Here is a 27,077-nt window from a genome sequence, read left to right on the forward strand (position 1 = left end):
GCTTAAAACAGTAGCCAGGGGACTTCCCTGGTGGTCCAGTGGTTAAGACTCTGCGTTTCCAATGCAGGGGCCGCGGGTTCAATCCCTGGTCGGGGAACTAAGATCCCACATACCGCTCGGCGTGGCCAAAAAAAAAAAAGAAACAAACATGAGCCAGTGTATTATTTGCTCATGGTTCTGCAGTTTGAACCAGGCTTGGCAGGGCAGCTCATTTCTGCTGTGATCATCAGTGTGGGTGGCAACCAGTTTGGCTCAGATTGTGTCTGGGTTCAGTTCTTGCTGCCAGCTCAGTTGTTTGGTTCTCCTCTGCATGGCTTCTCCATGTGGTTAGCTTGGTGGTCTCAGGGTGGTGGGACTTAAATGGAAGCTGGTTTCCCCTAAGTGCAAAAATGCAAGCTGCTGTTTTTGCCACATTCTATTGATTAAAGATCAAGGCCAGCCTGGGTCAGAAAGGGGACTATACAAGGTCATGAATATTAGGTGTGGTCCACTGGAGGACACCAAATTAAGTCTACCACACAAAGTCTCCTGGGCTTCTGACTTCATATTTGGATGGATGGTGGTGCTATTTGTGGAAATGGGAGCACTCCAATGGTGTTGCTTCTATACCCATTTAAAAAAAAATCACTGCACTCTGTATGAAGGATGATTACATTTCAAATCTCTTTTCCTCAGAATTGCTTTCACTGATCCTCCATCCTGGATTAAATCCCATTGTTATAGATTCCCAAGCTTCCTTTGGTCTCCCCTTTGACATTCATCCCACTGGGGAGCATTGTCTAATTGGCTCCCCCATTAGATGTGAACTCCAGGAGCCATGGTACTGGGTCTCACTTGTTTCCTGACCCCCATCCCAAAAGTTCAGCCCACCTGGTACATAGTAGGTTCTCCATCTTTGCTGAATTGAATATCACCTTAATATTTCTTCACATGAAATGTATTATTATTACATTAACAATGTCCTGTATTCCTAAACCAAGACTACCCTAACTGAGGACCGTTAGGAACAAAGCCAGCAAGGAACTGGGATAACACCTGATGTTCAGATGCTAAGTAGATTTGATGTGTACATTGGCTGTAATATGCTGCAGCTGCTGATATCTGATGGAAAACAAATATTGAATTGGTGATGCCACCAATGCTATCTATTATGCTAAACACCAATAATTCCATTGATGTATGAGGGAACACTGGAGCAGAGGTCAACAGCCTGTCTAGTCCTAAGTGGCTCCAAGGAGTCAGGCAATATGCAGTACCTACGGGTGCCATGGGCAAAGGTAAAAGAACAAAGGAAAAATATAAAGCCATTCTTTTTATATAAAACCATTTAATTTATTTCTGTTAAAATACACTCAATCCAGATGTAATGGATCAGGTGACCAGATTTTTCAGGATTCTTACTCCACCAGGAGCTGATTCCATCTGTGTCAAACCTGGCTCTGGTCACAGAACATTCACATCTTTAATTCCAAATACTGAATGTGATGCAAAAAATGTAATCAATATGTAACACACAGGTATATAGTTACTTGGTGGTCACTGCACGAGGTTATCAACAATGCAGGCTCAAAAAATAAGATGTATAATAAGTTGGTCCTTTCCAAAAATAAATATATTAGGACACTAAGCTTATACCTTAAAGGAATCCAAAATAAATACTAATTAAGCGCTAGCTCCTGTGAGGAACAGTGCATGCAGACAATGAACCCGCGTGTGTGGCTATTCGTAACAGAAAGCTCTGGAATCCCAACAGTGCCTCCTCACAAAGCCAGTCCTGAGTGTGAGGATGTAAATGAGAGTAACACATAGCTTGGCTAGGCTGCTGGATTCCACGTTCCAGTGGGGTTTGGAGTTCGGCATAATTTCTAATAGTTTCCAACAGAAAGAACAGCAATGGCATTTTCTTGCTGGACACTTCTCCCAAGCTGTGAGGCCTGGAGCTGATCAAGGAAGTTCAGAAGTCTTCTAGTTGGAGCAGATGAACCCCAGGGTTGCTAATCTGGGGACACGGATTCCTTTAAACTGCAGTGCCCCTTGTGATGAGAAGGGTTTTCATCCCACCTTCCTCACTGTTGATCATTTAGTGCAGAGGGCACTTCCATTCTTACGAGAGCTTCGCCTTCTGCTCGAGCCTCAAGCCCTATTTCTTAGCCCCACTCCCATCACGCATCTCCAGTCTGCATTTGTGCTCACAGAAATAGTCTAGAGTTGCATGCCAAGTTCTGAGAGCAAGAATACGCCATGCCTAGAGAGTTTATATATAATAAAAACTTTCCAAATGATGTAGGCAAGAGGAAAATGCTTATTTTACCACCATGCAGACAACCCATCTAAAATGCAACCCAGGAAATTATAGTTTAACAATATTCTGGACAGTACCAAATAGATTAAACTATCCTTCAACCCAAAGCAAATACCATTCCCTTCAGGAAAACCAGATGTGAGTGTTGCAGTCTATTAGGTAATAAATAAAACAGTACCATCAGTGCTATAAAAACAGACAACAGACCTGACATTTAATGAAGTGAGTTAGTATTGCCTCTATTTAGTATCATCACAGATAACTCATCTCTGCCATGAAATCCAGGTGTGACTACACTATTCACGGGCATCTAGAGCAGAGTCTTGTACCTTGTTAAGTCAGTTTAATTAGGGCCCATTTTCTAGCAGAGATTGGGGTTGGGGACAGGGGAGCTTTGATTTTTGTGTGTACAGGAAAACAACTTTCTATAGCTCATTTGGCCCACAGGCACATTTTACCATGTAAATCCCTTCAGTCACTCAGAGGGGATCAAGGAAGCCCCCCAAAACCCAGGAGGATAGACTTCATTGGGTGACAAAATCTGACTATCTCTGGAGCTGCTCTCCCTCCCTACAGCTGAGTAGGTGCCCCTACCAGCCACCAAAGTCCCACTCTTTACCTCTGGACTCATCTCCTGACCCTGTGGGATGCCCACACGTGGGACAATACTAGATACATCTGCCTAAATCACGGCTATGCATCTGAAACGAGAAACTCTACTTTGGAAACAAGTTTTAACGTAGACTCTCCTTCCAACAGGAACTTTTCTTCCATCCCGAAGAAAACATGGAGTGTAGACTACATTTACCTACTGATCCTTCCAGGTTCAGATTCATGATATAATCTGGGCAGCTCAATCCTGGTAGCTCACCTCCACAGGAAGGCCCAGAACCACACAGTCCAGGCAACAACTTCCGTCCTCCTTGTCACCAGTGGGAAGAGCTGCCTGCTTTTGTTTTGTACACAGAAGTGGTGTAGAGAGGTGTCCTGAGCGGATATAGCACTGCCATAGAAAGGATACAGGATCCCAGGGTGGGGGGAGGAGCATCCTTGGGAAAGATTCTGCTTTAACCAATATGGCTAGAATTACCTGAGCAATGGGGATGATCACACACTTCCTACTTGATAGTCGGCCTACCATCTAGCTCTGTCACAACAAGTTGTGTGACCCAGTTCAACCATGCATCCTCTCTGGGCCAATGTTCTCATTCCATACCAGGCACTCAACAAATGTTGACTACATGAAAAAGCATCTCCTATCACAAACTACAGGGCACTGGGTTAAACAAAGTGACTGCTGGGGCCAACGCCAGACCCCCATAGCCTCAGACTGAGGGTCTTTGCCTCCTATCTCTAGGCTTGAGCAAACAGCCCAGCTGGCTGGCAGTGCCTCCTCTTAGGTCTGACCACTGTACCTCTGTGGGGTGTAGGGACTCAGCTCAAGTGTGATGCTGCAAGGGGAAATGTCAAAAAGAACATTCTCTGAGTTCTGTGATGGACTAGGGAACCTGCACTGAGCAGCTGAGACTTAGTCTTGCATTTTACCTTCACCCCTGGCCCCTGCTTCCAGGTCCATTGAACTGTTTCACTCAATAACTTAATTTCTGGGCTCTCTACAAGAGAGAGGGTTAAGGAAGTAAAAGAAACTCAAATTAGGCAGTTTGCTAATGCTAGTAACTCTGAACAGAGATTAGACAAATAGAAAACTGTGGACTAAAACAGTTTACATTTCTCCACATTTCCCTTAGAAAATGGAAAGTTGAGTTGTTCCAACAGCTGAATCTGGTGGGGAGACGATGACTCTAATGAAGGGAGAGGTATAATTCTCAGTGCACATTGTAAACAACCAATATTAAGCTGCTTTGGCTAAGCCTAGGAATGACTGGCTATTGAGACTTCACTGAAGGGAAGAAGAAAGAAAATATGAATCTGCTCTGGGGTGCCCTGAACTACCTTTCTAGAGGCAGGGTAGGCGCAGAGGAGGGGGCTGAATCTAATGCTTTGCCATTAATTCAATTTAGATGACCTGCTCCTGGCCCCCAGAGCCAATCCCCGGGAAGGAGTCTGTGATGACAAGTCTGGCTCCATGCTGAAGCACCTCCAACCCTGCCCACCAAACAAAGTTAGCAAATTGTAAAATGTTCATCATTTCCTAATTTTGTATTATACAGTGGAATTAGGAACATAAACAGTAACACGTAGCAAAACCCCGAGCCTGCATAGGACTACCATCCTCTCAGCCACCTCTGCGTAGGCCAATCAGTTTGGAAAGTTTTTCACAGTTTTCAAGTTTCAGTGACTCTGCCTTCTGTTTCAATCGTTCATCTCTGTATAATCCTGCCAAATTGGTCAACTCTGACTCTGAAAGATAAAAGAGGTAACAATTCATGAAGAAAGTTGAGCTCCTCTGTTTCACTTCAATACTTCTGGAAGCAAAGCTCCTTTTACTTTAATGCTTTTTCTTTCAATTAAACTTAAGAAACACTCATTTACTCAAGAAACACGTATCAGGCAGCTACGCTACACCAGGTGCTGAGGATTAAGGGACACCTGTGATCCTGAAGTCCAACAGTATCTGTGCTCTATTACAAAAGCACTGGACTTAGTTCTTATCAATAGAACATTTGGCACCAGACTTAGGAAACCTGCACGCGTGCGGTAAGAGGAGACCCTGTTTCAGGGCTTTCCTACGAATGGTATTCAGATGGCAGTTGGGAGAGAATGGAGTCCAATCGCCTGTTCCTGTCATCTGAAACAAAGACAGCTGCTTCATCCTTCCCTCTGCATTGCTGGATCATAACTCATATATGCGGACCGACACAGAGCCCTCCACCGGCAGGCACGCTTCTATAGAAGGCCAGGTTGCTGGCGGCGTTCTTCATTCCCTCACCACATGTGGGGCCCCTAACTCAAAGGCCAAAGACTGCTGGGCTCTTTTAAAAGTGAAATCATCTGGATCCGGTGACCTCTGTCTCCTCGAAGAAACGTATTTCATTTTCTCTTCATGGTGGAGAAAGTCATTCTATTTTTAACCAGAATATAATCTCTGCTGTCCTCCCGGACTCAACAGTGGTTTGGCTGCCTCTCTTTTTTATTCTTTTGTATAGTTTCAGAGACATTCGTAGGAAGGAATACCTGAAAAGCAACTCCAGAGACGTGTTGTGTATTAACATGATGGCATGCTTCGAGGGCCTGCGTGGCTTCTGAAAGCCTCAAATAGCAGGCAGCTACTCAATGTTTAAAGGACCACACTTGTGAAAATGCTATTTTAATCATTCTGAAATATGTCTATCCATTCTTAGTCATCTTGCTGACAGATTTTGTTTTTCTTGGTGGAACAAGAGGCACCTGTCTGATTAATCAGCAAACTGCCTGGAAACAGGACTTAATAGCTAGCCAGAGGGAACAATGCGCAGTGGTTTCTGAATAAGTCTCTATCAACCAAAATACAGGCATTTCTGCTCACAATGGTTCTGTTCACACCAAGTAAGGCCCAAAGTGCAGATTAAGTGCAGGACTCCAGGGTGAGGGGTGGGTATGCATGAAAACCCACCCTCTGTGATGGGGGTTCAGAGGTTGAGCCCTGGCCCAGCAGTTGCTTGGCAAACAGGGGGTCTCCTAGGCTCTAGAACAATGTGCTCTCACCCCGCGGCGTGGGGCCTGCAGTGCGCGCCAGCCAGAGCTTGCCCCCCACACAGGCATCCTCGCAGGTGACGTGGCTTCATGGCGGATCATACACTGCACCCAAATGAAAGCCCTCTGCTCCTTCGTTCTGCCCAGAGCTAGGCACTGACTCCATTTGTCTGGCTTCTTTGGCATGTGGGAAACCTGTTCAAGAGGGCTCTGTGAAATCAGGCTGTCCCTTTGGTCCTCTGAGTCACAGTTACACCAGTACATAGAGCAGATCCTATGGCTTTGCTTTTCCTTGAAACGATTTCCTTAGGTTTTTTGTTACTGACCTTATCCAAATGTCTCATTGCCTGAAATCTCATTCCAGAAAACATTAAGGGCTAGTGATTCTTACTGTTTTATACACTGACAACCACTGTAATAAGCTGATGAAAGAGAACTGCACATATATGAATGCTTTTCTCAAAACATGACGTTGCTTTTTTAAAGTTCATTGAAACCAGTTTTCAATGCTCCAGAGATTGAGAGCAATGACCTTGCTCTAGAGCAATGACCTTGCACAAGGGCAGTGTTTCAAGGAACTATGTCCCACACCCCCATGATCATGCTTGGAGAAACTTCTCTCCAAACTGCCAGTGAATCCTTTTGCACTTCAATGAACAAAAGGTCAACTCAATGAATATGTTACTTTTCACAAGTTCTGTTAATATTCAATAACTTCTAAGAAAAAACAAAATCTTTGGCAGGGGCAGGATCAAGAGAACATCTTTTCTTCTCTGCAAAATGTTTCCCGTGCCCTGAATGCCAGTGTAATAGATGGACAGAGCATTGCACCTTCAAGGTAAGCTGACTCAGGCAAATTGCCAAGAGAGGCAAGTCCCAAAGCCTCTCTCAAAAACACTCTGCATGCATGGGCTTCCCTGGTGGCGCAGTGGTTGAGAGTCTGCCTGCCGATGCAGGGGACACGGGTTCGTGCCCCAGTCCGCGAAGATCCCACATGCCTCAGAGCAGCTGGGCCCGTGAGCCATGACCGCTGAGCCTGCGCGTCCAGGGCCTGTGCTCCGCAACGGGAGAGGCCACAACAGTGAGAGGCCCGCACACAGCAAAAAAACAAAAAACAAAAAACTCTGCATGACAGCCCAGATCAGAGTCCTGACAGCTGGAAGACCCTGACAGATCCCAACGACCATCATGATCCAGCCTCATAAGACAGTGCTGCATCCAGTCAAGCAAGGCCAAGCAAGGTCTGGATTCGGTCAGGATCCAAACACTTACTATATGCCAGACACCATGCTAAGCGTTATACTCATACCATCTTCTATAATCCATACAACCTCCTTGGGAGGAAGAAAGCAGAGAAAAGAAATTAACAAAAGATTTTAAAAGACAGTGGCTAACTTTGCTAAAAACAGTTTCCATTAGGTATTTTGCCAAGAGTGAACTTTGTTCTCAAGCGGGTTTATTTTTACAACCTCCATGTGCTAAATTTAACCATGCTGGCTGCACTTGCTGCTGGATCCGGAGGGCAGATGCTGCTTGTTCTCAAATGGCACTTGGGTTGTGTGGAGGCTCCGGATGGCCACCATCCTTAAATGCCAGAAATAGATTTTTAAGGGGTGTGTGCTGATAACCCCCGGGTTGGAACTTGTGGGTACATGCATCATGCTCACCCACTGGATCTGTTTATACCTGGAGAGTGCCAAAGCCCTGAAAGTAGGCCTCATGAGGATGGCGACAAAAGCCTAGAAGCCACCTTAGGTGTAATCCTTACCATGAGCCCTCTGCATAATTTCAAAACCCTCTCAGAGTCTAAAATAATGGAGACTCTTAGGACATACACTGTGGCCTTCACCTGATTTGGATCCACGTTTATAATGCCTTTAAGTGTAAGGCCTCTATCTTGCGCCAAAATTCTTTCCTGATTTTTGAAACTTGCAAAACCTAGTTTAACAGTGGGTAGGGGTACTTCCTGACCCCTCAGTTTTTTCAATAAAAAAGCAACTTCCTCCTCCTGCTGAATTCCCCCTTACATCCAAGTCATTGCCTACCAAGCTCCTAATGCACCTGAGAGGTCAGGTGGGCTCTGCCCTACAGGAGTAGACGGCAGAGATAAGGTCCCTCAGGGGCAGGGTTAGGACACTAGCCCTGCTCAGTGATTCCTAGTCCTCAGCAGTTTCACTGTCTTCCAGTCCTGAGAATCCTCTCTTCAAAAGACATTTGTGGAGCATCTGTTCTGAAGCAAAGACTGTGCCAAGGGCCTGGGACACAAAATTAGTAAGACATGGTTTTTGCCCTCAGAGAGCCCAGAGTCCAGCAGGGAGACTGTCATGTACCTACAGAACATGTTAACATGGTGAGGGTGGCACTGTCTTAGCAGGATGAGCAAAGTGCTTTAAAAACACAGAGGAAGGAGAGACTAACTTGGGGTGGAGTTGGGATGCATGATGGGTCAGCGAGGGCTTAGCAGCACTGTGACTGAGGATCTAAATTTATCAGGCACTGTTAGATGTTTAACAATACCCAGTGACAGACAAGGTTTTAAAAAATGAGTTAGTTTGCTTTTTAAAAATTAACCAAAGCCAAGTTTTATAAGATACAATTACTAATGGATATGTGTGTGTGTGTGTGTGTGTGTGTGTGTGTGTGTGTGTGTGCACTCCCCATGAACACTCACTGGGTTTGGAAGCCAACACTGTCACCCCCATTGTCTCCAGGGAAACAGTGTGGAAGGCCTGCTCCTGGGAGAGTCGCTTTTATTCTGTGTGGCCACAGCTGATTGGAGGGGAAGAGAAGGGGCACCGAACTCAATAACAACAACCTATAAAACTTTGGTTAGGTTGGATCAATCAGATTTCCCTCTGGGAAATGTGAAATTAGGAAACCATGGACCAAACCAGCGAGCTACTTAAACAGGAAACTTGTGATGTAGAAAGGGGCCAATGACTTGTGGGGTTGGGGAAGTTGGGAGAGTGAATAGGAGGGTAGCAACCAAAATAAGCCATGGCAAATTAAGGCTGTGAAGGAGGAGAGCTTGAAAAAGCAAAGAAGTTGGCAGAGAGAGGAGAGAGGGCAGATAGGCAGAGAGATGTAGAGACTCAGAGACAGACAGACAGATAGGCAACTAGTACTGCCGAAGTTCCTAAGATTTCCCAGTCCTGGCCACATGTATCCTGTCAATAAACTTCCCTTTTTTGGTAATATCCTGAATGGGCCTCTGTCCTATCCCTGTTCACGTAAACATGAGTAGCTCAAACAAGGAGAGAGAAGGGATCAGGAAGCTTGGGATGCCTCAGGTTGGAAGCATGGCACCAGCTGAAGCCCCTTTTAGAGCATCTTACTTTGTTGTTTCTCCTTCCAACAACTTGTCTGGATGTAATCAATGTAATCCTTTTCTATCGTCTTCTCCAGGTCACGCAGAGATGCTCCTCTGTAGGCCTTGTCAAAGTTTTTATCCACAAAGTAAGGCACCTGTAGGTTCTGGGTTTCTCTAGAAATGGTGTAGCCCAAGGTCCTGAAACAAGGAGAGAGAGGCTCAGGTACACTTGTGATACTTGGCAGTATCACTTTTAGCACTGGCCTCACAGAGATCATTCACACAATCACCTCTTCATGGGGCAGATGCAGATATCATTTTCTAATACATCTAACATTTATTATTGCCCAAGCAAAGCAGTAAGTGTAATGTCATCATTGTTGCTATTATGTGAGCATATTAAATGGATTCAGTCTCCACATATTTATTTCCTTAAAGGATTCACCTCCCTCTCTTCTCTCTCTCTTTTTTTTTTTTTTTGCGGTACACGGGCCTCTCTCTGCTGTGGCCTCTCCCATTGCGGAGCGCAGGCTCAGAGGCCATGGCTCACGGGCCCAGCCGCTCCGCGGCATGTGGGAACCTCCCGGACCAGGGCACGAACCCATGTCCCCTGCATCGGCAGGCAGACTCTCAACCACTGCGCCACCAGGGAAGACCTCTCTCTCTTTTTAAATTTAAAACATATATCATGAAGGTTTGTCTTACATAATTATGAAATGATTACCACAATAGGTTCAGCTAACATTCATCTTCTCATATAGATACAATAAAAAGAAAAGAAAGAAGACAAGAATAAAGGAAAAAAAACCTTTCTCCTTGTGATGAGAACTCTCAGGATTTACTTTCTTAACTTTCCTATCATTTCCTATCATACAGCAGCGTTACTACTGTAACACTGTGTTGTACCTGACATACCTTGTACTTACTTAACTTATAACTGTTAGTTTGTACCTTTGACCATCTTCCTTCAATTCCCCTTCCCTCTCTCCTCCACCTTCGGTAACCAGAAGTCTGATCTCTTTTTCTGAGTTTGTTTTTTTTTTTTTTTTTTTTAGATTCCACATATAAGTGAGATCATACAGTATTTGTCTTTCTCTGACTTATTTCGCTTAGCATAATGCCTTCAAGGTCCCTCAATATTGTCACAAATGGTAGGGTTTCTTCATTTTTTATGGCTGAATAATACTCCATAGTGTGTGTGTGTGTGTGTGTGTGTGTGTGTGTTCAGGTTGTCTCCATGTCTTGGCTACTGTAAATAATGCTGCTGTGAATATGGGGGTGCAGCTATCTGGATTGACCTCTCTTAGACTGCTTTCTGTGTTAAAAGTAGAATGCTGAATGCTTAAAAAACAATTTGTATATTGTATAGGACCTAGCATGGCACCTGGCGCAGAGTGGCTATTGGTAAATGTTGGATGAATGAAATGATTGTTACTATAAACTATTTAAAAATAACCAGACAGCTTATACCAACTTAGTTCTAATTTTTAGGACATGATAAAAAGTACTTTACACATAGCCATTAGGTGAGAACTGCAAAAACTAAGACAAAATATTTCAATGATACCTCCAGCCTAACTCTCAGTGGGTCTAAGATATCCAAAGGTGTCTGGTGCTCAGAAACTTTAACAGGTCTGGGTTAATTGAAGTCTAACCATAAGAAAGTACAGAAGGGAGTTCAAATTCAAGTTAAAACAATGTGATGGCAATGTGCAAAATCCAAGCTGATTTTGTCCAAATTGGACAAAATCCATCTTAAAGGAGTTATATTTGACCTTTTCCTAGCCTTTTCCTTTGATCTCTCAACTTATGGATCTTGCTGGATGTCTAAGAGCCATGACTGCTCTTGCCTCCCTCTGGGAAGCTGTTATCAGGGTAGCTTCCTGTCTGTCCCACTGGCCTGACAAGAAAGGAGGTAGCAGTAGCATATGGAGAAATATGGGAAGTCAGGAAATAAGAGGGAATCAGGCCATTGTGTCCTGACAGCAATAACCTCTCTCTGAGTCTCAGCTTTCCTCTCTATAAAATGAAGATATTGATATAGAATGATAGTCTTTAGTCTACAGTGATCACCAACAAGAGCTCTTCCTGTTAGGTACGGTTCCATGGAGTCCACATTTTGAAAGGTTTTTGTCTGCTAAACTATAATAGTAATGACTCATTTCCCATTATTAATTAAAAAAAATAATCCAGTGATTCTCAGACTTTAGTATGGACCAGAATTATCTGGAGGGCTTGTTAAAACTCATATTGCTGGTTCTCACCCCTAGAGTTTCTGATTCAGTAGATATGGAGTAAGGCCTAAGAGTCTGCATTTCTAACAGGTTGGCAAGTTAATGCTGATGATGCTGGTCTAGGGATCAAATTAAGAACTGATTTAACTGAAATAATTAATTGAAGAAATTAAAAAATTCCTATCAGAGCTCAAATTTTCCATGCAATACAAACTTTATAATGATTTCTATATTTTTAGCAAAAGCAAAGAAATGAGATACTATGGTTTGACTGTATAGCCTTATGAATAAATGTACTATTCTTGCAATTTCTTAAATTGGAAATAATCACTAGATCTTAGTTACTATGTTCTCAGACTCACAGGGGTCCAGCGATACTATCACAAGCTCAGTAAGGTCCTTTTTAACTCTAAAGTGGAATGTTAAGGATTTAATCTGAACCTGGAGTTCGTCTATTAATCCTTCAGAAACCAGCCATTGCTATTGGGCAGCTGACCAGATGATGTCGCTGTAGAACAAAACAATCCAGGTCCTGAGTGCCTCGGAAACTGACTAAAGAACAATATTTTTGAGTCTCTGCATTATTACTATCCAGCTGTTCCTTTAAACACAAAATCAGTGTTTTCTACAACAAAAGGTGAAATGGAATGTTAGTAATGTACCAGCTTGTTGTTAAGAAATATTTATAAAGATTTGACTTACGATTTATAGAATAGACTATATGGGGGATTAGCAGCTAGCAGCTGAGTAATCACAGATATAATCACAATCACCAGAACTGGAAGTAACTGAATAAATGCAGAATATGTAGTCTGAAAAAGAAAAAGCATTTGGTGTAAGTGCTCTTCATCAATATAAAGCTTATTGAAAAGAGAACAGTTTTCCCAAAGAAAATATGAATTACTGATGTACTGCACATAGCCCAAGGCTTTTCTGGGAAGGTTGTACTTTCTGCTGAGAGGTACCAAACAGCCCCATTCTGTCTGCTGAAAAGGCTGAACAAGGCCCACCTACAATCTGGATTGACACTCAGTAATCCTTCTGCAGCCCCCTTTTCTAAGACCAATGAAGCAGACACCTGTGCGGGAGCTTGCCCAGACTGTGACTCTCATGAAGTCATGTTATTATGCAACTCTGTTGCCTTGGCCTCAGCTGAACGGACTGTGGGACATCTTGGGGACATCAAACCGTAGCAGGGATGATCACATTCTCCCTCCTAAGCGTCTGGGATTGAGATTCATCACCATTCACTGCTAGGCAGTCACTTGAAGAAAGGACACATACTCTCAGGCACTGTAGACTGGACATTTGCAAGGGGAAGCAGAAAAGCCAGGCTGCTTAGAGAGAACAAAACAGATGCAGGCAGGCAGGAAAACAGGAGACAGTCTGGCCCCAAGAGTCATGGAGAGCACAGCTGCATGGGGGCCTGACAGCACCCCAGTTCCTGGTTCCCATCTGACATAAGGCCCAGCAAGCTTCCTGCCCTTAAGCTTCATGAGACTCCCTTGATCTCTTACTTTAAACCCCCTTTAGTATTGAATATTTTGAAGGGGGTTCCTATTCTCTGCAGTCAAGAAAACGTTTTTCAAGACAGCCCCATAGGTGAACAGATTTCCAGGGACAGTCACCAAAGAATGGATGGGGGAGGAGGTACCATTCTGGCTTATTTGGGCCAATTATCCAGCTCTTCTTGCCAGGCTTCTGCTTTCCTAAAGCACATTTTAGCAACATATCTCAAGTTGAACTTCAAAAACCTGATCATACTACATAAAGGTCAGCTCAGTACAAGTGTTTATGGGCAGCTCTTGTCCTGTCCTCCCCAGGTACCTGAGGCTTATCTTCTTCCTCTTCCTTCCGTGTCTGCATCCTCTCGTGTCGGTGCCGCCGGTGGTAATAGTGGGAGTCATCTGTCACGTTTGAAAACATATGAATGTTTCCTGGAAAAGAAAGAAAAATACTTAGTATGCATTATGGCAAACACCCCTTCCTTGCCTTTTCCAAGGTCCTTGCTTCCAACTAGGTTCTCTGAGGGTAGAGTATTGTCCCATTTTACTCAGTAGAAAAATACAACAGTAGGTATGTCAAGTGAACCAGCTGGAAATGGGACATGCTTAGCTCTCTCGCCCTTATTTAAATAATCCTTTGTAACCAGTGAGTGAGAGAACCCCAAGAGGCTAAGAAAGAAAGCACTTGGGCCACGAATCCTGTCTGACATGCTCACGTCTGCCTCCTTGCCCAATATCAGATTATGTCACTAGTATCTTTAATAGCACCTAACAAAATTCAATTTACTTGGGCTTCCCTGGTGGCTCAGTGGTTGAGAGTCCGCCTGCCGATGCAGGGGACACGGGTTCGTGCCCCGGTCCAGGAAGATCCCACATGCCGCGGAGCGGCTGGGCCCGTGAGCCATGGCCGCTGAGCCTGCGCGTCCGGAGCCTGTGCTCCGCAACAGGAGAGGCCACAACAGTGAGAGGCCCGCGTACCACAAAAAAAAAAAAAAAAAAAATTCAATTTACTTCCCAGGCATTTAATTAACCCAACTTCCAACTCTCTGGGGGTACTTTTCTAACCTTTACCTTTATATAAATGCTATTTTGCAATAATGATAATACAGGCATTGCTTCTAATTTATAAAACACTTAAAAAAATATCCAATCCTCACAGCAGCCTTGTGAAGTTGGTATTATCAACCCCATTTTTAGGTAAGGAAACAAGATCAGATGGACTAAGTCAAAATCATGCATAGTTGGATGGTGGAGACATGCCTTCAACCCCAGATTATCTGATTCCAAAGTTTGCTGTTGCCACCATACCACAGTCCCTCTATTCAGATCCTCAAACAGATCCTCAAAATATATATGAATTTTTTTTTTTTGGCCACGCCGAGCAGCATGTGGGATCTTAGTTCCCCAGCCAGGGATCGAACCTGCACCCCCTGCAGTGGAAGCATGGAGTCTTAACCACTGAACTGCCAGGAAGTCCCTATGACTTCTTAAACAATAATTTTGGGATACTAACCTGTAGGAAAATGTCCTCCAAAGAAGACGTTGAACAGCTCTTCTGGAGTGATGTCGGCTTCAAAGTCCCTGTAATAATTATAAGGTCTGGCTCGAGGGGTAGTGAAAGTCACCTGTTCATCTCCATATTCATCATAGCGGAGTCTCTTGTCAGGATTGCTCAGGACTGCAAAGGCATTTCCTATTGCTGCAACAAAAACAAAAAGCATCTGAGTACATAGTCTTTGCTGTAGCTGAGGGTGATCATAGTAGTAGCAACGAAGAGCCCGGAGTTGATTGGTGCTGGACAACTTCACAGTGACCCAAGGAGAGGTGCTTGGGCCTAGAAAGTTCACCAAAGTGCTTGCCCTTGAAATCTTCCATGGTCTAGTCTGATAAGCCTGAAACAACACTGGACTCAAGATGAACTAAGAAGTACTGTTCTCCGTCATCAAAAATGTGTTATTTCACTTGAGAGCAGTAGTTTATGGTTGGAAACAGCTCCTACATAAGTAGTGGTATTCTAACATGAAGTCACATACAATCTCCTGAATAAAATAATCAGTAAAAATCCTCCTGCTTGGCTAAAAGCAAAGTCCTCACTCATCAGTCTTATTTCAGTTTACTTTTTTTTTTTTTGGCTGTGTTGGGTCTTCGTTGCTGCGAGCGGGGGCTATTCTTCATTGGGGTGCATGGGCTTCTCATTGCAGTGGCTTCTCTTATTGTGGAGCACAGGCTCGAGGCACGCGGACTCAGTAGTTGTGGCACATGGGCTTACTTGCTCCGCAGCATGTGGGGTCTTCCCGGACCAGGGATTGAACCTGTGTCCCCTGCATTGGCAGGTGGATTCTTAACCACTGTGCCTTCAGGGAAGTCCCTCAGCCTACTTTTAAAAATGGTCTTTAGGGCTTCCCTGGTGGCGCAGTGGTTGAGAGTCCGCCTGCCGATACAGGGAACACGGGTTCATGCCCTGGTCCGGGAAGATCCCACATGCCGCAGAGTGGCTGGGCCCGTGAGCCATGGTCGCTGGGCCTGCGCGTCCGGAGCCAGTGCTCCGCAACGGGAGAGGCCACAACAGTGAGAGGCCTGCATACCGCAAAAAAAAAAAAGCAAACAAAAACAAACAAACAAAAATGGTCTTTAGAAATTAAGAAATGTATCTCCAGGGAATTCCCTGGCTGTCCAGTGGTTAGGACTCTGTGCTTTCACTGTCGAGGGCCTGGGTTCAATCCCTGGTCAGGGAACAACAACAACAACAGAAAAGTATCTCCAACGTCTCAAAGAGGGATCAAAGACTGAATAGATTACATATGCATACCATCACTTCTCCTCCCTATGCACAAATGTGCAAGCTTTTCCCAATTTCATTTAAACATACAATCAGTACCAACAATCAAAGAAATCTTGAAAACAAATTTTAAGACATTCCTACCCGCCTACCTTTAATTCAGTCAACTATCAGAAACATAGTCAGAAAGAGCATTTCCTTATGATTCTTCTAGCTAGGGAATTGTATTAAGGGAATTGTATTAAATATTTATAGCAAGGGCTTCCCTGGTGGCGCAGTGGTTGAGAGTCCGCCTGCCGATGCAGGGGACACGAGTTCGTGCCCCGGTCTGGGAAGATCCCACATGCTGCGGAGCGGCTGGGCCCGTGAGCCATGGCCGCTGAGCCTGCGCGTCCCAAGCCTGTGCTCCGCAATGGGAGAGGCCACAACAGTGAGAGGTCCGCATACCGCAAAAAAAAAAAATTTATAGCAATAAAACTGCTAAGCAGAAAAAACAAACAGAAAAGCCTAAACAGAGTTGCTTAAACATTCACATCCCTTGAAATCTGGCAGATTTCTCAGAGAAATGGCATTAGTCTGTGAGGTACCTTACATGAAGGTGTGAGGAAATTGTGGGTTATCTGTTTCCTTGTAGAAACTGTGGGGAGAACTAGATTCACAATGGCACATCAACAAGGGTAGCTTGCCCGCTGAGGTAAAAGCTGACTTTAAAAAATGTCTCAGATCTATCATTTTTTTACTTTTTCTTTTGAAAAATTTCAAATCTCCAGAAAAGACGAAAAAATAGTATAATAAAAACCTTTACATTTATTCATCAATTGTTAGCATTTTACCACATTGCTTTCCTCAACTCTCTACACGTACACATATAATATGTATTCATTTTTTTTGCTGAACCATTTGAAAGTAGGCTGCAGATATAATGACACTTCACCCCTAAATATTTTAGCTATGTCTCCGGAGAAGAAAGATATTCTCCTACATGATCACAACATCATATCATAGCTAAGAAAATTAACATCAATTCATTATCACCCAGTGAATCCATGCAAGGTTCATGAGTTACATTTGGTTTCATGTATCTTTAGTTACTTTTAATCTAGAACAGTCTCCCCACCTTTTTTGTTTTTCATTATATTGAATTTTTTTAAGAGTAGTTCAGTGTTCTTTGTAGAATGTCCCATATTTTGATTGCTTCTTTATTAGATTCAGGTCAAACATTCTGGCAAGAATACCACACGGTATTACAACATGTAATGTTAGGTTGTTCTAGTATTGGTGATGATAAGTTGGATCACTTGGTTAAAGTGGTGACAGCTAGCTATCTCCGTTATAAAGGAAAATTTCCCCTGTGTAATCAATAAGTATTCTGTGGGTGATTATTTGACAGTATGTGAACATCCTATGCAACAACAACATATCACCCAATAGTTTCGGCATCTATTGATAATCCTTGCCTTAATCAATGACATTCCTGAGGGTGAAGCTCTTAAGTAAGATTTTTATTTATGTGTTGGATCCAAAATATTTTTTAAGAATATATCACTGGGGCTTCCCTGGTGGCGCAGTGGTTGAGCGTCCACCGATGCAGGGGACATGGGTTCGTGCCACGGTCCGGGAAGATCCCACATGCCGCGGAGCGGCTGGGCCCGTGAGCCATGGCCACTGAGCCTGCGCGTCCGGAGCCTGTGCTCCGCAACGGGAGAGGCCACAACAGTGAGAGGCCTGTGTACCGCAAAAAAAAAAAAAGAATATATCACTAAAAGTATCACGGAAATCAATGGAAAAAAGATTCGATCTATAACCATGTTTTTGCTCTTTACAAAGCTGTATAAAGCTTTTTCATACATGTTAATAACAGGTTTCATGAACAAATATTTTGATGGTCAAAGAAGTTTGGAAATGCTGTCTAGGTCCTACTTGCAAGCGGCCACCAACCTATAAGTTCCACAAGAGGAATCATATCTGTTTTACTCACCATGGCACCTGGCACATAGATCTTCAATAAAGATTTGCTGAATCAAGGAATGAAAGGTTCCAAAAGGTGTCACAGAGAAACCAAATATTTTTTCCAAAAGAAATTAAAGTAAGTGAATGAGGACAGGAGAGAGCTATGCTAATAATAACTATCTAAGAGGTGTGGCAGGAAAAAACAAAACCCTGCTTGTGGCCTTATAAAACAATTACAGGGGAGGCTGAAAACAACTTGCTGTGACCAAACAACATAAGAAGGGCAGAATTAAGCATTAGTTTAGGATCAGACCTTTGAAAGCATCTGTTGCTCCAGGAGCACAGTTCTTGTCAGGATGAAATTTCAGGGCGAGTTTTCGGTAAGCTTTCTTAAGCTCTTCATCACTGGCATTTCGTGAAACCCCCAGAATTTCATAGTAATTTCTGCATTTCTTGATCCTACGAATATAAATCAGAAATATTTTTTGGTATGTCTACAAAGGCCCCTTTTGTACAATTAACTGCAAAATAGTAAATCAATCCTCTCTCCAATCTGTGAGCCCCAAAACAAACCTAAAAGAAAACTGGTGAACATGTTAATGAAACATACAATTCACTAACAATGTCCTCCTCCCAGTGAGAGCTTAATTCCTTTCCATTTATGTAAAAAACATATTTTTTTTTACATAAAGTAAAGTATTTTTATATCTAATATTTTTACAAATATTTTTACATCTAATTTTTTTTACATCTAATATTTTTTTCTTTCTATATCCCTGCAAGTGGATAGAACAAGTATACTAACCCTTATAATACTAAGGCCCAAGCTAAGTCCTCAGAGTTGAACCACTGGACAGCAAAGTCAGAAGAAATACCCTAACCATCCTTTTTTTTTTTTTTTTAATCTACCTTTTTTTCTCCTTATGGCTATCTGTTTAAACATTGTTTTAAAAAGTTAATATATTCACATGGTAGAAGAAAAATATCCAATAGTACTAAACTATATACAGTGAAAAATCTTCCTGCTTCCCCATCCCCTGTCCTCCAATCTCCTACCCTAAGAATAACCACAGTTAGAAGTTTTCTGTGGGGCATTCCCTGGTTGCCTAGTAGTTAGGGTTCTGGGCTTTCACTGCCATGGCCCAGGTTCAATCCGTGGTCAGGGAACTGAGACCCTACAAGCTGTGTGGCACAGGAAAAAAAAAAAAAAGTTTTCTCTGATTCCTATGTACAGAGAGAGTACCTGTATAGAGACTTCCCCATTTTTTTTTTACATAAATGGAAGTATATTATAATCACCCTTCTATATCTCATTTTTTTTAAACTAACAATTTATCTTGGGAATTGATCCATAACTTATATAGATGAAAAGTACAGGGATAACAGTTTAGACCACCAGAGTGTTGGTTCTGAACTTTCTGATCTAAGAAGTCTTTTATAAAATGATATAATGGCATGTTATACAGCCTCTCAAAAATTCCACTGTATAATCATGAAGGAATGAGAGTGAAAAAGGCAAATAATATGTTTGTATTATCATGAAGATAGTTTTAAACTTGCAGACCCCTCCCCAAAAGGGTCTTGGGGTTCCCAAACCACACCTTGAGAGCGGGTGGACTACAGCATGAACTCTGGAGTAAAAACGCCTTGGTTGGCATCTGATCTTGCTGTGGACTTAACTCTGTGCCTTTGTGTTATCTTCTGAAATGGGCTGATAATTACACCTATATTTCACAGCTGTTATAATTAAATGAAGTATTCATTAAAATGCTTGATAGCATCTGACATGACATAAATATTGGCTATTATTACAAATCTACCACATTCTACAGATGGTCAACAGGCACTTGAAAAGATGCTCAACATTGCTAATTATTAGAGAAATGCAAATCAAAACTACAATGAGGTATCACCTCACACTGGTCAGAATGGCCATCATCAAAAAGTCTACAAATAGTAAATGCTGGCAAGGGTGTGGAGAAAAGAAACCCTCCTACACTGTTGGTGGGAATGTACATTGGTGCAGCCACTATGGAGAACAGTATGGAGGTTCCTTAAAAAACTAAAAATAGAACTACCATATGATCCTGCAATCCCACTCCTGGGCATACATCTGGAAAAGATGAAAACTCTAATCTGAAAAGACACATGCATCCCAATGTTCAAAGCAGCACTATTTACAACAGCCAAGACATGGAAGCAACCTAAGTGTTCATCGACAGATGAATGGATACAGAAGATGCAGTATATATATACAATGGAATATTACTCAGCCATTAAAAAGGAATGAAATGCCATTTGCAGCAACATGGATGGACATACAGATTATCATACTAAGTGAAGTCAGACAAAGACAAATAAGATATGATGTCACTTATATGTGGAATCTAAAAAAATAACACAGATGAACTTATTTACCAAACAGATACAGACTCACAGACATAGAAAACAAATTTATGGTTACTAAAGGGGAAAGCAGGGGTGGGGGTGGAGAGGAGGGGGATAAATTAAATCAGGAGTTTATAATTAACAGATACACACTACTTTATATAAAATAGATAAACAACAAGGTCCTACTGTATAGCACAGGGAACTATACTAGTATCTTGTAATAACCTACAGTGGAAAAGAATCTGGAAAAGAATATATATATATTCAGTTACATATAACACTGCTGCACACCAGAAACTAACACAACATTGTAAATCAACTATATACTTTAAAATAAAAACCTACCACATTCTTTTAAAAAGCTGCATATTCTTGCATTTTATGGATGTATGTACATTCCCTACTGATGGGCATTTAAAGTATCTCCATTTTTTTGCTACCACACAATTAAGTTAGGCAGGCAGAGACCCAGAGCCTTGTTGAAGAGTTCATAGTAAGTCAGTAACACAGTTGGGACTATAATGCAGGGTCTGGAATGTCGGTCAGGGCCCTTCCCCAAGAGCTGCCCGTGAGGATCCTATGGATTCCCCACCCTAGTTTCTGATCCCTCCTTCCATGGCAGATCCTCCCCTGCCTTTCTCTTTCCCTCTCTCCCTTATCAGATATATAATTTGAAAATATTTTTTCCTGTTTTGTGGGTTGATTTTTCACATTCTTGATGGTATCTTTTGAAGTACAAAAGTTTTTAATTTTGATGAAGTCCAATTTGCCTATTTTTTCTTTTATCCCTTGGGCTTTGGGTGTCAACAAGAAATCATTGCCTAATCCATATGTCACAAAGCTTTACATTTGTTTTCTTCTAAGACTTTTATGGTTTTAGCTCTTACATTTAGGTCTTCGAATTAATTTTTGTATTTGTGTGAGGAAGGGGTCCAAGTTCATTTTTTCGCATGTGGATATCCAGTTGTCGCAACAACATTTGTTGAAGACTAGTCTTTCCCCCATTAAATTGTCTTGGCACTCTTGTCAAAAACCAATTAACCATAAATATAAGCGTTTATCTCTGGAGTCTCAATTCTATTCCATTGATCTACATGCCTATCCTATGCTGGTGCACACTGTCTTCATTACTGAAGCTTTGTAGTAGGTTTTGAAATTGGGAAGTGTGAGTCTTCCAACTTTGTACTTCTTTTTCAAGACTGTTTTGGCTACTCTGGGTCCTTTGCATTTTCATATGAATTTTAGGATCAGGTTGTCAATTTCTGCAAAAAAGGGTAGCAGGGAATTTGATAGGTAGCAGGGAATTTTAATTTGTGTTAAATCTGTAGATCAATTTGAGGACTATTACCATATTACCAATATTAAGCCTTCCAATTCATGAATACAGGCAATCTTCCCATTTATTTAGGTCATCTTTAATTTCTTTTAATAAAGTTTGTCGTTTACAATGTAAAATCTTACATTTCTCTCATTAAATTTATTCCTAAGCATTTTATTCTTTTTGATGCTGTTATAAATGAAATTGTTTTCATTTTCAGATTGTTCATTCTTAGCATATAGAAAAATAATAATTTTTGTACATTGATCTTATACTGAACTTTACTGAAGTAATTTATTAGTCCTAATAGTTTGTGTGTGTGTGGGTATTGCTTAAAATTTTCTATACTAGATCATATAATTTGTGAATATACTTTTATTTCTTCTTTCCAATTTGAATGGCTTCTATTTCTTTTTTTTTTTTTTTTTTTTTTTTTTACTTCTTTTTGCTTAACTGCCCTGGCTTGAACTCCTAGCACAATGTTGAATAGAAGTGGCTAGAATCTTGTTCCTGTCCTGTTCTTGATCTTGGAAAGCATCAAATTACTCACCATTAAGTATGATGTTAGCTGTGGATTTTTTTTTTTAATTTAAGGAGGTTTTTTTTAAAAAAAATTCTATTTATTTGGCTGTGCCAGGTCTTAGTTGAGGCATGCAGGATCTTCATTGTGGTATGCAGGATCTTTAGTTGCAGCATGCAGGATCGAGTTCCCTGACCAGGGATCGAACTTGGCTCCCTGCATTGGGAGTGCAGAGTCTTAACCACTGGACTACCAGGGAAGTCCCAGCTGTGGATTTTTTGAAGATGACCTTTATCAGGTTGAGGAAGTTCCCCTCTATTCTTGGTGTGTTGAATACTGTTATCATGAAAGAGTGCAGGGTTTTGTCAAAAGCTTTTTCTGCACCTATTGAAACAATCATGTGACTTTTGTCTTTTATTCTATTAATATGGTGTATTACATTTTTTGATTTTCATGTGTTAAACAACCTTGGATTCCTAGGATAAATCTCACTTGGTCAAGATATATAATCATTTTTATATGTTGCAGAAATCTGTATCCATCTTGTGATGACTTTGTCTGTTTTTGGTTACAGGGTAATAATACTGGTCTCATAGAATGACTTGGGAAGAATTCCCTTCTTTGGTATTTTCTAAAATAGTTAATGAAGGATTAGTTAATTTGTCTTCAGACATTTGGTAGAATTCACCAGTGAAGTCACCTGGGCCTGGGCTTTTCTTTTGGGAAATCGAATTTAACCATTTCATTCAAGTTATCTAATTTGTTGACATATAATTGTTCACAGTATTCTCTTACATAATCATTATTTTGTAAGATTGGTAGTGATATCCCCTATTTTACTCCTGATTTTAGTTATTTGAGTCTTCTCCCTTTTTTTGCTTGGTCAGTCTAGCTAAAAGTTTGTCAATTTTGTTGATATTTTCAAAAAACCAACTTTTGGTTTTGTAGAACTCTATTGTTTTGCTATCCTCTATTTCATTTACTTCCACTCTATATTATTTCCTTCATTCTGCTTGTTTGAACTTAGTTTGTTCTTCTTTTTTTAGAAGATTAGGTTATTGATTTGAGATTTTTTAAAAAAATATAAACATTTATAGCTATAAATTTCCTTCTAAGTATTGCCTTAGCTGCATCCTATATGTTTTGGTATGTTGTATTTTCATTTTTTTAATTAATTTTTATTGGAGTGTAGTTGCTTTATAAGTGTTTTCATTTTCATTCATCTCAAAGTATTTTCTAATTTTCCTTGTGATTTCTTCTGTGACCTATTTGTTATTTAGGAATATGTTAATTTTCACATATGTGTGAATTACCCAAATTTTCTTCTGTTGTCAATTTCAAAGAACATACAGTGTTTGATTTTAATCCTTTTAAATTTATTAAGGCTTGTTTTATGGCCTAACGTATGGTCTATCCCGGATGATGTTCCATGTATACTTGAGAAGAATGTGCGTTCTACTGTTGTTGGGTAGAATGTTGTACAGGTGTCTGTTATGTCAAGCTCATTTCCCCTGTCTCTCTTACAGTAGAAGCAGGGCAGTTACTTCAGATTATACCCTAACACTCCACTTCCACCTAGCCTTGCCCCTGAGGTCAAGAAGCTATTGTGCTTCAATAACAGTAATAAAAATAATAATAGCAGTCAATACTTACATAACACATCATCTGTGCCAGGCACTGTACATAAAATCACTCATTTAATCCCACCACAGGCTCACCTTTGTACTCCAAGCAGCTGCTCCTCAGTATAAGTGGCACTCCCCTCACCCTGTCGGGTCTGATTCCACTCATGCTCAGACTTCTTTTCCTTTTGTGCCTTCCTGCAGTTACAGCAACCACAGGGGTCATGACTTTCAGGAGGTCTGTCTTCTGGGTATTTGTTTCTTCTAACTGCATCAATGTAAGCTGCAAAGCAACGCACCTCCATGAGGCTTCAGTCTGACCTGCAAATCAACTTTGCTACTGGCCTTAGCTATCTGGGAGGCTGCCTGTAGGCAAATGAGTGTGAGGCCCAGGTTACTGACATCATGCTGACTTCTAAACACCCATACAAAGCTGAAGAAACATCTTCCTTGAGAAAACAATACAGAGGCAACCATGAAAAACTTTTAATGCCAGAAACATGAAGCATAATAATGTCCACCATACCTATAGTCATCAGTCAGCAAATAATCTTCACTCAGAGCCAGTAAAGGGGCTCAAGAGGCATCTGCCCAATACCTTGGCTTTAGGGCAGCACAGGGGAAGCCTATTTCTCTGTGGTCCATGGTCAGAAGTGAATTGATCATAACACATTATTTTTTGTCACAATGCCTCCCACCACTAAGATTTAAAGTAGAAATGAGTTCAATTTTTTAACTGACAGTTATAAAACTAATATGTACAATACATTTGGCTAGATAGATCAAGGAGATATATGCATAAGACCTAATCCTGACCACAAGGAGGATATAGTTTAAAGGAGAGGATTTAATTAATCATAATGCCTGCAGAGTACAAAGAGGGCCATAGCAATATAGTCAAAGAAGGCAGAGTACTCGTGTCCTGTATGGAGGATCTGGGTAAGATTTAAAAAACCCTTTTTCCTGCTTAACATCTCTTACTGACTACCCACTACTCGGTGTCCAAATTTCTTATCATGGGCCCAGCCTGTCTCTCCAGCCTCAAATCTCAACACAATTTCCTTTGTAGTCTATGCTCTAGCCACACCAAACTCCCTTCAGACCATCAATGCTTTCTCTTTTCTCTGTGCCTTTGCACATGCTGTTCCCTCTGCCTGCAAAACTATTCTCTAAGTAGGTCTGGCTAACTCCAACGCATCCTTCATGTCATCATACGTAACACTTTCTTCATGAGGCCTCTGACACCCAGGCCACGCTGAGTGCCTAGTCAGTATGCCCCTCAAACCTACGACCTTGCTGTGTAGCCCAGGACATTCTGGCCCTGTTTTGTAACTGACTGTTTACCTGTCAAACTTCCTTAGTAGACTTAGAGTTCTGTGGGCTCCGGGGCCCATGTCTGTCAAATCCCGCTGCAGGATCAGCATAATGCAGAGTACATAATAGGCACTGCCTCAGTACTCTTTGCCTGACTGTAGGATGGAAAAAGCTGGCCCATCCGTCCTGATGCTGGATGCAGGGACAAGACCAAACCCAGGCCGAGGGTCAGGCAGCCCAGTTTGGAGGCGAGGATAAGGACCGGGTAAGCAAGCTGCGGGAAACCGCGTCACCCCGCTGACCCCGGCGCAGGCGGGCCTGACAGCTGCAGGCCCTGGGCGGGGCACGGGCCGGGGCGGGGCTGGGGGTCGGAGGCAACAAGTCGTCACGGGTGACTCTGGGTACCCGGCCGGGTCCTCAGCTTGAGCCAGCGCTCCTAGTTTCCGGATCCCAGCCCCCTGCCCTGGGAGGTCTCCCTCCTCACCAGGAACCCTACTCAGGCCCAGCATCTTCTCATAGACCTCCATCCTTCATCTCAGGCCCAGGATCTCAGCCCCTTCAGGCGCCGTCAGGAGCCCCATCCCTGATTTCAACTGACCCTGCCCTGTCCCACGCTCCGGCCAGGACCTGATACCTTCCGTCCAGCGCTCCCCGCTGCCCAGCGTCGCTGCCATACCGCTTCCCAGTCAGCAGGTCTGCCGAGCCTCCCCCGCGCCCGAGGCTGAAAGGGAAGCGGGCGCCAAAAAGCGCGGGGCATGCTGGTCATTGTAGTCCAATCCATAGTAGCTGAGGGTCATTGGACTACAATTCCCAGCAGGGATCGCGCCAGGAGTCGCAGATGCAGTGGTGTGAAGGGGCGCGACCCTTGCTGCCAGTTGACTGCTTTATGGCTAGCGGCTCACAGTTTGCACCTGCGGCCACGGCGGGCCGCGCTTTTCCTCATTTGTAGAGTGGGGATAGTGGCTTTGGCCCCGCCTAACACTTCAGACGTTCAGGGAGACGCAATGAGATCCATCCTGGGAAAGGCATTGCAAACTATGGGCTAGAGGGTGGCATTATGACTATTTTTATCCTTAGGGATGTCCTTTTTAAATATAGCTGATGCCTGTTCTGTGCAAAGTGTATGTTCGGTCCTGGACAGGTTTTGGTGATGTCGAACCTAACCCTAGGGAGAACCAAGAAAATAAGAAAGTGAGAGATATATGTGGTTAGAGGGCGTTTCCTCTGGCATAGCTTCATTAGAGGGACCGAATAGGAGTCAGGGGTAGAGAAAGAAGAAAAAGGCAGGTATTGGAGCTGGCATTATATCCCCTATCTTTGCTGTTCCTTATCCTTCATTCATCCCATCCTACTCCAGGGCCCCTCCGAGACTTTTCTCCTCTCCTCCACCCCATTCGTTTCCTTGGCCCATTCCCTTCTTTTCTGAAGGACCAGGCCCTAGGAGATTAGTAAAAAGGAAATGAAGAAATATTCCTGCTTTTCCCCACCCAGGTTTGTATGGGACCTAGCAAAGAATAAAAGGAATTCTTCATAGGTGGATAGGTCTGGTGTCACTGACTCATCCCTGCAGGTGAATTGGGATGGCCAAAAATCAGGTCTGCAAAAGTGAGAAATGATCATGTACATCCCCAAATAAAAAATTACCTAGAATTCATTGAGATCTTACTCAGGAAGACCAAATCAGTTATGTCAATTATGATATCAACCAAGAGTTACTTAGGTAGTTGGAGTGGAGTGGGGAGATGTACAGCCCTAGACACAAACTGAAAGGGTGAATGCCTTCAGTGGCATGCAGTTCCATCCCTTCCCTGCAGTCATGGCCCTGGGATATATGAGCATCACTGTGTTCCCAGAAGGCTGGGTCCTGAAGAAGCCACTTGTGCTCTTCAGACAAGGGGTCTGATCAGGGACATCCTTTAGGTGGTTGAATATAAGAAGGAAGTGTATTTGGTTTAGGGAGGCTAGACAGACTGATCTAGAAGATGTACAGGGGAAGGTGGAATATGTCTTGAAGTCCAGGGGTATAGGGCTAAGGTCTGGAGGTACTCGAAGATGTCAGAGTACCATGAAGTCAGAGGTATCTGGTTGAGAGTGGGGGTACTAGAGCATTGTAGGGGAAATTGGATTGAGAAGGGGTGCTACAAATTATGGGGCTACTTAGGAGTAGAGTCCAGGTTCAAGAATGCTGGACAAGATTTG

At 42.6% G+C, this 27,077-nt stretch overlaps 1 protein-coding gene across 2 annotated transcripts; it reads right to left on the minus strand.

The window, feature by feature from the left end:
* Positions 1-1,307: 1,307 nt before the first annotated feature.
* On the minus strand, positions 1,308-25,668 carry DNAJC18 (DnaJ heat shock protein family (Hsp40) member C18). Of its 2 annotated transcripts, none has more exons than XM_067731913.1 (8): positions 25,513-25,668; positions 23,661-23,847; positions 18,027-18,172; positions 14,498-14,683; positions 13,307-13,416; positions 12,182-12,291; positions 9,271-9,443; positions 1,308-4,663 (listed from the first exon to the last, which is right to left on the minus strand). In XM_067731913.1, exons 1-8 carry the CDS (start codon positions 25,550-25,552, stop codon positions 4,539-4,541), a joined length of 1,077 nt encoding a protein of 358 aa, XP_067588014.1. In that variant the 5' UTR covers positions 25,553-25,668; the 3' UTR covers positions 1,308-4,538. The 2 variants fall into 2 exon arrangements, with proteins under 2 accessions (XP_067588014.1, XP_067588012.1); XM_067731911.1 differs by having other exon boundaries at positions 25,477-25,622.
* Between the last annotated feature and the right edge of the window lie 1,409 nt (positions 25,669-27,077).

Source organism: Pseudorca crassidens, chromosome 3 (genome assembly GCF_039906515.1).
Source record: "Pseudorca crassidens isolate mPseCra1 chromosome 3, mPseCra1.hap1, whole genome shotgun sequence".
NCBI lineage: Eukaryota > Metazoa > Chordata > Mammalia > Artiodactyla > Delphinidae > Pseudorca > Pseudorca crassidens.

Bases quoted from the DNA above. Each gene is read 5' to 3' on its own strand.
- DNAJC18 (XM_067731911.1), bottom strand. From the start codon at position 25,552: ATGGCAGCGACGCTGGGCAGCGGGGAGCGCTGGACGGAAGGTATCAGG. The intron at 23,848-25,476 runs GTCAGTTGAAAT...GTTGCTTTGCAG, and splicing joins GGAGCGTGGGACAGGGCAGG to CTTACATTGATGCAGTTAGA. The intron at 13,417-14,497 runs GTTAGTATCCCA...TTTCTTTTCCAG, and splicing joins TGGAGGACATTTTCCTACAG to GAAACATTCATATGTTTTCA.